The 15780-nt window shown below is 37.3% G+C and overlaps 1 protein-coding gene across 4 annotated transcripts in view; it reads left to right on the top strand.

Annotated features, from left to right (window-relative positions):
- The window catches only part of MINDY3 (MINDY lysine 48 deubiquitinase 3), a 384131-nt gene that overhangs the window by 353660 nt on the left and 14691 nt on the right, over positions 1-15780 (top strand). For all 4 annotated transcript variants that reach the window (XM_082845055.1, XM_082845054.1, XM_082845052.1 and 1 more), the window contains one exon: positions 5850-5922. In XM_082845055.1, the coding sequence (XP_082701181.1) occupies positions 5850-5922 (73 nt within the window). The remainder of the gene's footprint in view (positions 1-5849; positions 5923-15780) is intronic.

The following is a 15780-nucleotide window of genomic DNA, read 5'->3' as shown; positions in this document are numbered from 1 at the left end:
AAAATTACTACATGGATCATTCTGCTCCAGGTCGTAAACCGGAAGCCTTGTTCAGAAGTGTTTAAGTTAAATAAATTGGTAAAAGTGAGTGTTGGAATTTGTTATTTTAAATCGAATTAGAAAGGTAAAAGGAGTTCAGGATGAAGCACTTTAATGGGAAGAGAAGGTGGTTTCGTAACTTGTCCTGATTTCATCTATAAACGTTTAAACATTATATAAATTTAAACAAGCTTTAACTAAGAGATCTTTTTCTATAATAATCTAAAAAGCATTGTAAACATTCAGAATAAGCAAGCAATAATCAATTTGGAAGATTGTACTGGTTTTGATTTGTGGATGAAAACTTTTGGAATGTTTTCATTAGAATTTACTGTAATCTTTTTTGTTTTGGCCTTTGTTTTTTTTCACCCCTCTTGTATAAACACATCTTAAAATAAGTGATATGATTAAGAATGGTTAATTCCTAAGGAGTTCAGCATATTAGCTATTAGTATATCACCGAGACCAAAGGAGCAAGCAAGATTTTTGTTTCTTAATCGTTCAAGACACAATTTGCTTTATTAGTCATGACAGTTAGAGTTGATGGTTTTATTATGTGGAACCTGACCACTACCACTGGGTTGTATTTTGAGAGGAAAAAAGGAATTTCTGTTTTGGTAGTTTACATCTGGAGGTTTTTTGTTGTTTCCTCACAGCGTTTTGAGATACTTTCACACTTTGAAGCTTCAAGCAAGAACTTCTCTAAATTCCTTTTTGGAAATACTCTATTCTGACGTCTTTGAAGTAATCTGCGTTCACCTGTTTCCGTGTCTTACCTGGCAGGCTCTCCAGCCTTGACCTCCTCTAGGGCCCATGGCCTCTTTCTCGTGGCGCATGAGAAGCCTACGATGGGCAGCCCTGGGTGATCGTAGTGTGCCGAGCATTAAGACAGCCACGTGCATCACCTGCAAACCCTGCACGTTCAGAGTCAGTTCGTTCTCCCATCAACACTGATTTCCCTGCCTGACTACTCCTTGCCTCTCTCAGTTCTCAGTCCTCTTCAGCTCTGTCAGTTCCCCTTGTGCTACACTAATTCACATCTTTCTGCCTCTCATGATTCTGTTCCTGCCAGCTAGAACTTCCTACCCTCTTTTCTCTCTCAGATGAGACCCAAAATATCATCTTGGTAAAACCTAGTAAGGTGATTAAGATATCATTATATCTGCAGATGAGTCAAAAGAAGGCATGTTTACTCAGTGTTAGAGCATTTGGGGAAAAAATATAATATATTCTCTAAATCATGGGTCAGCAAACTATGGCCCACAGGCCAAATCAAGCCCTACCACCTATTTTGTAATTTATTGGAACACAGCCATGTGCATTTGTTTATATATCGTACCATCTTGCTGCCTATGCATTGTATTATCATGCTAACTTATGGCCTGCAAAGCCAAAAATACTTACTTTTCGGCCCATTACAGAAAACATGTGGCAGCCCTTACTCTAAACGAACACTTGTTAAACCAGAGTATGCCAGGAGTTTTCCCTAGGCTTCAACTGATCTTTCTATATCAGGCCAGGCCTATTCGAACAAGAGCTAAGAACACATTTTCTGAAGCCTAATTTTTTTATATGTTCATAACCAGAGGCAAATGATAAGCAGTGAACATTTTATTAAGTTTAATTTTTTTCTACATAAGCATAGTATATTTTTTATTTGTAGCACTTGGAACTTAGAGATGAGGCATCAGGTAGTTCACGTTAAATTTTTTTTTTTTTTTGCACTCCTGCATTTTCTGAAATCTTTAATGCCAGAGAATTTGATGCAGACCTTTTTCTCTGGCTAAAAATGGAATCTTCCTTGTTCCCCCAACTTTATAAATGGTACTAATTTCCCAAAACTTCATTTTGTAGGAAGATTAAAATGATGCTTCATTTATATTCTCTGCCACCTCTTCCCCCAAAAGAGTGTTTGTTTTATTTTGACCGAGAAAAACAATATTCCCTTTCCTACTATTTATATCATACTTTTAATTAATATTTAGAAATTTTGAAGTAATGTTTTAAAACTCATTTCAAACTTTGGCTCATCACTTACTAGTAATAAAGGTTGAAATGCAACAGATCGTGAATAGGAAGAATGACTGTATCGTCATCTTGTGTCTCCAAATGTTCCCCCTTGCGTAAAATCTCATCTCCAGCTGTATACCTTCTCCTCCGTGAGGATTTCAGTGACAGCACTCATCCACAAATTCCAACAGCCATTCTAGAGGGAAGAATTGAAAAAAGAAAGGAGAGTTGGAAATAGTTCAGGGGGCTGAAGCTTATTCTGGAATCCATGTAGAAATGTCTGCAGTTAAGGTTTGGGAGTGGTAAAAGAGGCTAAGGAGCAATAATAATGATAGCCCTGTGCTAGTAATTGCTCCCTAAACCTGAGAGCTGACGCTGCAATCCTAGCCTTGACATAAAGGTAATTATAGAGCTAAGACTGTCCTGGTGATGTACTGGACACAGAAAAGCACTTGAAGAAATATTGTTAAAAATAGGTTAAATGAACAGAGTTAACCCAAGAATCTGGCAGTATTCTACCAGAATTTTAAATGCCTTCTTTCTTTGGCCCAGCAATCCTACTCTGGAACTCTGTCCTACAGATACAGCTGTTCATGTATGAAATTACATGTTCAAGTTTATTTGGTGCAGCATTGGTTATGGCAAAAGATTAGACACAATCCAAGTGTCCAGCAGTAAAGGACTGGATCATAAAATCAGAAAGGCATTGAAGGTTGAACCAGATGAAAGCATGTCCTTTGACATGTGTATTATCTACAAAATAACATTGAAAATGCACGAAAAGGAGACCCTAAAAGTTGCTAACACAGGATAGTAAAAGGGAAATAATTGTACATTACCAAATTTTACTATGTTATAAAATAACAGATTTTAAAAAGTACTTTATCATTTATTTTAACACATTAAAACTGTGTAGGAGCTTGTATATATTCCATTGTTTTGATTCCCGTACCCATTTGATTTCTACTCCTATATGAACCAAACATACTATTGAGGAGGTGTTCAGGCATGGGCCAGTAAGAACTACTCTAGGGGCTTCCCTGGTGGCACAGTGGTTAAGAATCTGCCTGCCAATGCAGGTGACACGGGTTCAAGCCCTGGTCCAGGAAGATCCCACATGCTGCAGAGCAACTAAGCCCGTGCGCCACAACTACTGAGCCTGCGCTCTAGAGCCCGCGAGCTACAGCTACCGAGCCCAAGTACCACAGCTACCGAGCCCACGTGCCACAACTACTGAAGCCCATGCACCTAGAGCTTGTGCTCTGCAACAAGAGAAGCCACCAACAAGAGAAGCCTGCGCACCGCAGGGAAGAGTAACCCCTGCTCACCACAACTAGAGAAAGCCCGCATGCAGCAACGAAGACCCAACGTAGCCAAAAATTAATTAAGTTTTAAAAAATAACTACTCTAATTGACTCTTAGAGTTTATTCATCTTTGAGGTAAGGGCAGGATGATTAGGACAAAAGTTAATTAGTGCATTTCTTACAAAAATGTATTTCCACAGAGAAACAGCAATTTAAATTCTTTTTGACTTTTATACCCCACAACTTTTTTTTTTTTTTATTGAAGTATAGTTGATATACAATGTTGAGTTAGTTTCTGGTGTACAGCAAAGCGATTCAGTTATACAAATATATATACTCTTTTTCATATTCTTTTCCATTATGGTTTATTACAGGATATTGAATATAGTTCTCCATGCTGTACAGAAGACCATGTTGTTTATCTATTTTATATATAGTTGTTTGTATCAGCTAATCCGAAACTCCGAATTTATCCCTCCCACACCCCCTTTCCCCTTTGGTAACCATAAGTTTGTTTTCTGTGTCTGTGAGTCTGTTTCTGTTTTGTAAATAAGTTCATTTGTATCATATTTTAGATTGTACATATAAGTGATATCATACAGTATTTGACTTTCTGGCTTAATTTAGTATGATAATCTCTAGGTGCATCCATGTTACTGCAAACGGCATTATTTCATTCTTTTTTATGGCTAAGTAGTATTCCATTGTGTGTGTGTGTGTGTGTGTGTGTGTGTGTACAGCACATCTTTTTATCCATTCATCTGTGAATGGGCATTTAGGTTTCTTCCATGTCTTGGCTCCTGTAAACAGTGCTGCTATGAACGTGGGGGTGCATGTATCCTTTCAAACCATGGGTTTCCCCGGATATATGCCCAGGAGTGGGATTGCTGGGTCGTATGGTACTTCTATTTTTAGTTTTTTAAGGAACCTCCACACTGTTCTCCATAGTGGCTGCACCAATTTACATTTCCACCAACAGTGCAGGAGGATTCCCTTTTCTCCACACCCTCTCCAGCATTTATTATTTGTAGACATTTTAATGATGTGGCCATTCTGACTTGTGCAAGGTTGTACCTCATTGTAGTTCTGAATCCATTTCTCTGATAATTAGCGATGAGCATGTTTCCATGTGCCTATTGGCCATCTGTATATCTTCTTTGGAGAAATGTCTATTTAGGTCTTCTGCCCATATTTTTTTTTTTTTTTTGCGGTACGTGGGCCTCTCACTGTTGTGGCCTCTCCCGTTGCGGAGCACAGGCTCCGGACGCGCAGGCTCAGCGGCCATGGCTCACGGGCCTAGCCGCTCCGTGGCATCGTCCCGGACCGGGGCACGAACCCGTGTCCCCTGCATCTGCAGGCGGACTCTCAACCACTGCGCCACCAGGGAAGCCCCTTCTGCCCATTTTTTGAGTGGGTTTTTTTTTTGTTATTGAGTTGTATGAGCTGTTTGTATATTTTGGAAATTGAGCTCTTGTCAGTTGCATCATTTGCAAATATTTTCTCCCATTCTGTAGGTTGTCTTTTTTTTTTCTTTATGGTTTCCTTCGCTGTGCAAAAGCTTATAAGTTTGATTAGGTCCCATTTGTTTATTTTTGCTTTTATTTCTATTGCCTTGGGAGACTGACCTAAGAAAACATTGCTGTGGTTTATGTCAGTGTTTTGCCTGTGTTCTCTTCTAGGAGTTTTATAGTGTCATGTCTTATATTAAAGTCTTTAAGCCATTTTGAGTTTATTTTTGTTTATGGTGTTGAGGGAGTGTTCTAAGTTCATTAATTTATATGTGGGAAGGCTTTTAGCTTTTCACCATTGAGTATTATGTTGGCTGTGGATTTGTCATAAATAGCTTTTATCATGTTGAGATATGTTCCCTTTATACCCACTTCTTAAAAAGGATTCAAGATGGTAAAAAGGGATGCTTGGAAACTTGTTCTCTGATGAGGTGTGTCTGAGTGAACACAATTACAGGCAGATGCTTGGACCAGATTTACGAATAGAGGAAAACAATTAGAACCTAGATTCTAGTTTCATGTCAGTCAAGTGTAGAGTTTCATAATGGTTGATATATGTGGAGTAAAGGTTTGTGAAGAGTCCAAGATAAGAGTGAATTCTGTGCTTATTTTTGGTAAATTGTAATATTGCTTACTTTGTAAAGAAACTAGTCATGATAGAGAGTTAGTTTTATGGGAAAAAGAAATCTGCCTTTTCAATATTTCCTTTAATAAAAGTTAAAATTCTGAACATGCAGAACTTGATTATTGATCTGTGCCTAAGTATTGATGATGTAACATACTTCCTAAAGTAGTAAATTTCAATTGCATTCCTATGTAATTGTTTGCTGTCATATCTGTGGATTTAATTTTTAAATATTTGAAAACTAGAGTATGCTTCCAGTTAGATTTTTTACTTGGACAATAATATAAAGCAAAACTATCAGTCATTATTTTCAATGCCATTATATTGTAGCTCGTTGATAGCATGCTTTTTTATGTTTTCAGGATATGGCTTTAGTTGCCCCTGAGGCTCCTTCAGAACAAGCCAGAAGAGTTTTTCAAACTTACGATCCAGAAGGTAAAAGATTTTATTTTTTATTAACATTGCCTCTGTTTTATATTTTCATATGTTTGAAATATATCGATACTTTCCTGAGTTTTATTTTTAAAGAGTTATGGGATTATTGAAAGAAATGTAGGCTTGCATTTCTTGAAATTTTTAAATAGGAAATGGTGAAAATGGGAACCAAAAACAATAGGAAACTTCAGTGATCATCATATTCTCACATGGTGTAAGGGTTTTGTGTTTCTTGTGGTACTAAAGTTATGCTTACTTGAATCTTGATCTCTGATGGTGTTAAATAGGGAAAAATACCACCTCTTGAATAACTTTTCAAAGAGCTTAAGTCATTTATTTATTCAGATGAATAAATGTTTCAGAATATTTCTTTTTTTAATAATTGAGATATAATTGACATATAACATTCTGTAAGTTTAAGGTATACAACATGTTGCTTTGATATATTTATATATTGCAAAATGATTACTATTTTAGCATTAGGTATAACACCTCTATCACATCACATAATTACTTCTTTTTTGTGGTGAAAACAGTTAAGATCTGATCTGTTAACAATTTTGAAGTTTATAATACAGTATTGGTGACTATAATCACCATTGCTGTTCATTAGTTCTCCAGAACTTATTTATCTACTAGTTGCAAGTTTCTACCTTTAAACAACATCTCCCCAATTAACCTACCTCAAGCCCCTGGTAACCACCACTCTACTCTGTTTTTACAAATTCAGCTTTTCTAGAGTCCACATATAAGTGATATCATACAGTATTTGTCTTTCTACGTCTGATTTACTTCACTTAGCATAATGTCCTCAGGGTTTATCCACGTTGTCACAAAACGTAGGATTTCCCTCTTTGTCATGGCTAAATAATATCCCATTGTGTGTGTGTACACACGCATAAACACTGTAATCTTTATCCACTGACAAACACTTAGGCTGTTTCCATAGCTTGGCTGTTGTAAATAATATTGCAGTGATTGTGCAGATGTCTCTTTGAACTGCTGATTTCACTACCTTCAGATACATACCCAGGAGTGGAATTGCTGAATCATATGGTAGTTCTGTTTTTAATTGTTTGAAGAATCTCTGTACTGTTTTCTTTAATAGAGATACCATTTTATATTTTCACCAACAGTGCATAAGGTTTCCCCTTTCTTCACAAATTCACCAACATTTAATCTCGTCTTTTTTTTTTTTTTTTTTTTTTTTGGCCATGCCATGTGGCATGTGGATCTTCCCTGACCGGGGATCAAACCCGTGCCCCCTGCATTGGGAGCGCGTAGTCCTAACCACTGGACCACCAGGGAAATCCAGTCTCCTGTCTTTTTGATAAAGTTCATCCTAACAGGTGTGAGGTGATACCTCATTATGATTTTGGTTTGCCTTTCCCTGATGATTAGTGATATTTAACATTTTTTCATATACCTATTGGCCATTTGTATGTCTTCTTTAGAAAAATGTCTATTCAGGTCCATTGCTAACTTTTTAATTGAATTATTTGTGTTTTTGCTCTTGAGGTCTTTATATATTTTGCTTTATATATTTTGTGTATTAACCTATTATCAGATACATGGCTTGCAAGTATTTTCTTCCACTCTATAGGTTGCAGTTTTATTATTTCCTTTGCTGTGCAGAACCTCTTTAGTTTAATGCAGTCCCACTTGTTTATTTTAGTTTTGCTGCCTGTTCTTTTGCTGTCTTATCCAAGAAATCACTGCCAAGACCAATGGCAAGGACCTTTTTCCCTACTTTTTCTTTTAGTAGCTTTACAGTTTGAAGTCTTACACTTAGGTGTTTGATCCATTTCAAATTGTTTTTTGTGAATACTGTAAGATAGGGGTCCAGTTTCATTCTTTTGCATGTGGATATCCATTTTTCCCAACACCATTTATTGAAGAGACCATCCTTTCCCAATTGTATGTTCGTGGCACTCTGATCAAAAATTAGCTGACCATATATTCATGAATTTATGTCAGGGCTTGCTATTCTGTTACACTGGGCTGTGTGCTTGTTTTTATGCCAGTAGCATATTCTTTTGATTATTAGAGCTTTGCAGTATAGCTTGAAATCAGGTAACATGATGCCTCTGGCTTTGTTCTTCTTTCTCAAGATGGCTTTGATGGTGCAGTATCTTTTGCAGTTCCAAATAAATTTTAGAATAGTTTTTTCTATTTCTGTGAAAAAATGTCACTGGAATATTGGTAAGGATTGCATTGACTGTGTAGATCACTTTGGGTAGTATGGACATTTTAACACTATTAATTCTTGATATAATCCATGAGCACAGTGTATCCTTCCATTTGTGTTTTCTTCAGTCTCTTTCATCGGTGTCTTACAGTTTTCAGTGTCTTATACCTCTTTGGTTAAACATGTGCCTGAGCGTTTCATTGTTTTTGATGCTATTGTAAATGCAATTGCTTTTTAAATTTCACTTTCAGATAGTTCTTGTTGGTGTATAGAAATGCAACTGATAACAGTATGTTGATTTTGTATCTTCCAAATTTACTGAAATCATTTTTCTAACAGTTTTTTAGTGGAGTCTTTAGGGTTTATATATAAGACCAAGTTATCCACAAACAGAGATCATTTTACTTTTACCTTTCCAATATGAATGCCTTTTATTTCCTTTTTGTTCCGAATTGCTATGGCTAGGACTTCCAATAATATGCTGAATAGAAATGGCAAAAGTGGGCAATCCTGTCTTTTTCCTGTTCTCATAGGAAAGGATTTTCACTTTTCACCACTGAGTATGATATTAGCTGTAGGTTTGTTGTTTATGACCTTTATTACACTGAGGAACATTCCTTCTGTACCATATTTTTTAGTGTTTTTATTATGAAAGGATTTTGTATTATATCAAGTGCCTTTTCTGCATACTGACATGATCATACAATTTTTTTCTTTTATAAATGTGGTATATCAGATCTGTTGATTTGCATATGTTGAACCATCCTTGCATCCCTGGAATAAATCCCACTTGATCATAGTGTATGGTCCTTTTAATCCGCTGTTGAATTCAGTTTGCTAATATTTTGTATCTGTATTCATCAGGGATGAATTCATATGTTTTCTTGTAGTGTCCGTATTTGGCTTTGGTATCAGAGTAATGCTGGTCTCAAAGTGAATTTGGAAGTATCCCCTCATCTTTACTTTTTTGGATGATTTGTAGAAGGATTAGCATTAATTCCTCTTTAGTTGTTTCATAGATTCACCAGTGAAACCATCTGTTCCTGGACTTTTCTTTGTTGGAAGGTTTTGGATTACATTGTCAGTCTCCTTTTTGTTACTGCTCTATTAAGATTTTCTTTGTCCTCATGAGTCAGTTTTAGTAGGTTTTATGTTTCTAGGAATTAATCGATTTCTTCTCATTTGTCCAATTTGTTGGTGTGTTATTGTTCATAGCAGTCTCTTCTGACTCTTTGTGTTTCTGTGGTAACAGTTACAATGTCTCTTCTTTAATTCTGTTTTGTTTATCTTGTCAGAAAATCAGCTGTTAGTTTTATTGCTTTTTTCTATATTTCTGTTCTCTATTTCATATATCTCTGTTGTAGTTTTTCTTCTTTTTTTAGTTCCTTAAGGTGTAACGTGAGGTTGTTTATTTGAGGTCTTTTTGTTTCTTAATGTAGGCATTTATCAGTATAAACTTCCTTCTTAAAACTGCTTTTGCAGCATCCCTAAGTTTTGATACATTGTGCTTCTGTTTTCATTTGTTTCAAGATATTTCTTGATTTCCCTTTTGATTTCTTCTTTGACCCATTGGTTGTTCAGGAGCATGTTGTTTAATCTACATATATTTTGCATTTTCTTCCTGTGGTTTTTTTCTAGTTTCCTGTCATTGTGGTAGGAAAAAATACTTGGTGTGATTTCAGTCCTTTTAAATTTGGTAAGACATGTTTTATGCCCTATCATGTGATCTATCCTGGAGAATCTTTTTCGTACACTTGAGAAGAAATGCATATTCTGCCGCTGGTATATGGAGTGTTCTGTATATGTCTGTTAGGTACATGCTGTCTAAAGTGTAATTCACATCCATTATTTCCTTACTGATTTTCTGTCTGCATGATCAAACTGTTGTTGAATGTGGGGTATTGAAGTCCCCTACTTTATTTCATTGCTCTCTGTTCTCCCTTCAGATTTGTTAATAATTATTTAGTACATTTAGGAGCTACAATATATGGTACATATATGTTTATAGTTGTTATAGCCTCCTGATATATTCATCCCTTTATCATTACATAATGACCTTCTTTGTCTCTTGTTACAGTTTCTGATTAGAAGGTATTTCATCTGACATAAGGATGGCTACCCAGGTTCTCTTTTGTTTTCCATTTGTATGCAATATCTTTTTCGTCTCATCACTTTCAGCCTATCCATGTCCTTGAAGCTTAAGTGAGTCTTTATAGACTCACATAGAGTTGGGTTTTGTTCTTTTATCCATTCAGCCACTCTATGTCTTTTGATTGGAGAAATAAAACCATTTACATTTACAGTAAATGTTGATAGGTAAGGAATTACTTTTGCCACTTTGTTAATTAATTGTTTTGTAGTTCTGTAGTTTCTTTCTTCTTCTGTTGGTTTCTTTGTGACTTGATTTTTTTTTATAGTAGTATGCTTTGATTCTCTTCTCTTTATGGTTTGTCTATTATAGGTTTTTGCTCTTTGGTTATCATGAGGCTTTTGTAACACATCTTAGTCTTATAACTATTTTAAGCTAACAACAACTTAACTTCAATTACATAAGAAAGTTCAATGCATTTACGTGACCTCCATAATTTATTTTGATGTCCCAGTATACATCTCTTTATATTGTGTATCCATTAACATAATATTGTAGATGTAGTTATTTTTAACCCTTGTCTCTTAGCCTGTATGGTAGAGTTCAAAGTGATTTACAGACCACCACCACAGGATTTTTATTTTTTTAAGGTGTAACTGATGTTTAATATTATATTACTTTCATGTGCACAACATAATGATTTTATATTTTTATGTATTGCAAAATGATCACCTCAGTAGGCCTATTAACATTGATCACTATACATAATTACAAAGTTTTTATGTGTGTGATGAGAACTTTTAAGATTTGTTCTCTTAGAGACTTTCAAATAAGCAGTACAGTATTATAAACTATAGTCACCATGCTGTACCTTACATCCCCATGACTCACTTATTTTATAACTGAAAGCATGTACCGCTGAAACCTTTCACTCATTTCACCTACTCCCCCACTTTTGGTGTTAAATCCAAAAAATCATTGCCAAGAGTGATGTCATGGAGCTTACCACCTGAGTTTGCTACATAATAAGAATTTTAATGTTTCTGGTCTTACATTCAAGTCTTAACTCAAAATAGATCAAATTTTGTGTGTGGTGTAAGATAGTGATCCAGTTTGCCCAGTACCACTTATTGAAGAGGCTGGCCTTTCTCCATTGTATATCATGACTCCTGTGTTGTAAATTAATTGACCATTTAAGTGTACGTTTATCTCTGGGCTCTCTGTTTTGTTCCTTTGATCTGTGTGACTGTTTTTAGGTCAATACCATACCGTTTTGATTACTATAGTTTGGTAATATAGTTTGAAATCAGGAGGTGTGCTACCTCCAGCTTTGTTCTTTTTTTCTCAAGATCGTTTTGGCTATTCATTCAGGGTAACAGAGCCAGGGTCCTAGGATCTGGTGCGTACAGAACTACCACAGTAGTCCTGAGGTACAGGTGCACTTGCTGCAGGTATGGCACTGATGTCTGCGGTATACATACGTACAGCTCTTCCGTGGACCTGGGACCTGAGTTTCAGGCGCTCCCCATAGTGGCTTACGGGTGTGGGGGTGTGTGACAGTGGCACAGGCCCTGGGATGACAAGCTGTGGTGGTGGCTTGGGCCAAGGCTGCAGTAGCAGCATAGACTGGGGATGGTGGGTTGGAGTCTCACTTTTGGCCCCACGCGGCAGTCACAAGGCAGTAGCAGCAGCACAACTGCAGCGCTGATCTGTGAAAGCTGAGCTTCAGCAGCCGAGCTCAGGGCAGTGCTGCCCAGTCTCAGCACTGATGTGTCAGAGCCTCAACCTGGGGGCGGCGGGGGGCAGGGCTCAGTGATGGTAGCATCCTTGAGGATGATGGGTCAGAGCTATAACCTGGCATCCAGTAGGCGGGGCCCAGGGCAGCAGACACTGTGCTGGTAACGGTGGGACAAAGCCCCTACCCTGAAACCAAGGCTGAGGCCCAGAGCTCGTCCCGTACATGGTGAGGTGCTGAGGCGCACCTCATTCCAGAGACTGGGGTCCCTGAGGGCAGGTCTCCTGAGCGACAGCTCTAGCCCCTGGGAGTAGCTGCAGGGGCTGGGAAGCACTGTGGTCAGCTCCGTCAGCTGGGAGCAATGTTGGTAGGAGACCACTGCAGCAGAGGCTGCACATGTCTCCAGCGGGGAGGCCTGCAGGGGTTCTCCTTTTTCCCGTGTGGTGAACGTCCTCTGAGGCCATCCCTCCTGGTGCCAGGCTGCTCTTGACAGGGTGATGGCTTGACTCGGGTAGTACACTTCCTGTACTGTCCTGTGCAGCTATCCTTGATTTATTTTGGAGCTCTGCAGGGCTTTTTGCTGCTTCCTTGTAGCCCAGTACTTTCCCTGGGGGGTTTTCTTCAGTTTGTGCTGTTTATTGTTTTTGTTGGCTTCTTGTGTGGGAGGCATGAGTTGGGGTCTCCTAGCCCTCCATCTTGCTGACGTCACTCCCCAGAATATTTCTGAGTAATTGATTGTGCCAGAAGAAAATACAGAAGAAGGATAAGAAAAATCATCTTTAGGATTCTCTTTTGAGCCTGAGCTTAGCTTCTCTACCGCACTAACAAAGGTTGTCTTAAAAGTTCACATATGTGTCACTGCAGTGTCAACTCTGTCATTGTTAGCTAGGTTATTTTAATCATCTTTGCATTTATGTACTTCGATAATGGTTATGACTAAAGTATGACAGCTAACTCACTGACTTTTCCAGTATAACTTTAAAACCGAGCCATGCCTTATGTTCCATTGTAAATTACCAGGAAGGAACCTGCGTTGTTGGGTTAATCCTTATCAACTCCTGAATGGACTCAGTTATCTTTATAAATACACTTTCTTCTGTCTTGAAATTTTTAACTCTTGGAGATCTACTCTTTCCATCTCTAAAAATTTCAGTCATAGAAATTCTAGGAATCTTAGTAACCATATAACTTTAGTTACTTTTCAGTCTATAAATCTGTTTTCTTATATATCAGATGATAATAACCACCTATTTCTTGAGAGTCCTTATGAAGATTAAATGAATAACATTGTAGAAATCACCTGCCCAGTCCTTAACACATAGTAGGTACTTCATAAATGTGAGTTCCTCTCTCTCTACACCTCAAGTTAATTGGTGCTGGTATTGGTGAGTTGACCTTCAGTTAGCTTCTTCCACTATGCCTTTTCCCTAACTTAAGAAAAATAAATATTGCTTTCTTCTTGGAATTAATAATCTTTTAAACTTCCAATAACATTTCATTCCAATAACATTTCATTCTAAGTCTTTAGAAGTAAAAGTAATTTACTTATTTATATCTTCCCACCACTGAATGAAATTCGTCTTATAGTAAGTTAACAACTTCAGCTGGAATCATTGGGATATGTAGCACATTGAACTGTGTCATGGAGGGTGACAAATACAGTCATTCTCTTACCAATATGAATCCTCTGATGGAAAAGATAGAAAATAAATCATTTCTATTCCTAAATGCTTTTAATATATTTTGAGTTAGGATCAAACTTAATCAAGTACAGTTTTTGGAAACTGTAGCAAGTTAAAATGAAAATAAGTTTGATATAAATAATATAAGATTAAAAGAAATGTGATCAAAGTGAACTGAGATTAGCTAGAGAGCTATCATGGAGACCTGAGGAGGTACGATCACGTTGGCAAATGGAAGCACAAAGAAGAGAAAATGATACCTATGAACACGAGGTAGGAGGTAGAAATTTGTATACCAGGAATAGCCAGCAAAGTGTTTGACTTGAATGGAAAGACAGGACACAAGAAAAATAATTATGTAGCATGTACTAAAGAGAAGTGATGGTTATTGGAATAATCAAGGAAACTAACGGTCAAGGCTTGGATTTATATTTTAAAGAAATATATTTCAGAGAATGAGTCAAGCAATTTCCTGTGGCATACCCTCCTCTTAAGGATTTATTTAAAGTATTAGGTTTTTTTCCCCTGCCATCTCTCACCCCGCTCCTAGATGTTTGCCTTTTCTATACCTCGTATCCCAGGGGAGAGTGGTCGTGAAGTGGTATACACGTACATATGTAAATGCCTGCTCTGTTTCAAGATACGTTAGGTGACATGTTTCTACCCATATTGATAGTAATTACTGTATGAGAGGAGGATTCCTTCTAGAGTGGAATACATTATAGGATGAAGTATGTAAGGTGGCGTGGATAAACTGGGTGTCTTTCCGGAGTTTCCAGTCAGGTCTTTATAGTGCTGCTTAATTTTGACTTGAAATGATTGTCCAAGATATCAAGCATACTCTTACCCCAGTGTAACCACTACAGACCCTTCTCAAATCAAACGTGTGGCTTTTCTGTAATCTGGCGTTTCGGATCCCTCTGCATTAGTTCCTTTAGTGAGAATTTTAGAACTGAAATTGAAATTGGAAGTGAATGAGTTTCTTGAGAAAGGAAATGTACAAGGAGAGTATCAGAATGTCTTAGGAGATAGTAACTGTGAAGGAACAAAGGCATAGAGAAACGCCTTCAGAGCAAGGAGTGTTCACAGCCGTAGGAGACGTGGATTTGAAGAGCCTGATGTTATCTAGAAGGCCAGTTTGAAACAACTCCGTCAGGAATAAAGATACTAAAACTAAACTTTAGTATCTTATAGTCACAAGTAGTAGATTTGTTTGCTTTTTGCAATTTCAGTTTTTTAAAATCATTAATGAGGTAGCAGGCTCCATTTTGTCTACTAAATTACAAGGAAAATTCTTATTGGCAATATTAAAACAATTTATGATCAGTGGCAGTTTTTCAGAATTGAGTCCTGAGAAATACATATGAAAATAAATTTGCTGTGTTTTTACTAGACAGAGAAAATTATTGATTAAATAAATTAGTTTTCATCTATATAGTTTTATGTGTGACAACTTAGCAGAACTATAATCTGAATTGTTAAGAAGCAAACAAAACTTGTTCGGTCATCTTAGAAAAGCTATCTCTTTCTGTCTATGACTTACATAGAAAATAAACTCCACTTTCTCATTTGAATATCCCTGTTTATGGTTTAGCTATTGACAGTCCACTCTAGGAAGCTGAAAGATTAAAAATAGAAAATTCTTCATTTTTAGTCACAAACTAATCAGCTAATTTACTGATTTGATCCCCCCTTCCCCCAACATAGCACACTTATATTTCAGGATCTGAACAGATCTGGCTTTCTCAGAACACTTACTATATTAACAGTACTTACAAGTTTCTGGGTAGTTCCAGTTTCCATTTAGCAGAGGCTGGTGTGGTGACAGTTGCCGTTTGTCACCCTCTTTAGAATATTTGTAGAAAAACTGACCTAGAGGGAAGCTAAAGAGAAGAGAATCCAAGTTCTGGTACCCGTGAGTACTCTGGTGTCTGTCTCACCCTCCCCACCTCAGCCTCGCTCCTACCCCGGGTGTCTGCACGTGCCTGTCAGGTAGGTAGACCTGTAATCAGCACTGTTAGCTCCTGCTTTAGGCATCTTATGAATTAAATGCAGTTGCAGGCTAATCACCATTTACAGCATTGCCTCCGTGAGACTGTATGTTCAGTGTTCTAAACAGGTGACTTATAAATCAGGTTTAGGTTTCAAAAGACCATCAGTAACT

Source organism: Leucopleurus acutus (genome assembly GCF_964270905.1).
Source record: "Leucopleurus acutus genome assembly, chromosome: 1".
NCBI lineage: Eukaryota > Metazoa > Chordata > Mammalia > Artiodactyla > Delphinidae > Leucopleurus > Leucopleurus acutus.
This window is presented reverse-complemented; position numbering and strand designations above follow the sequence as displayed.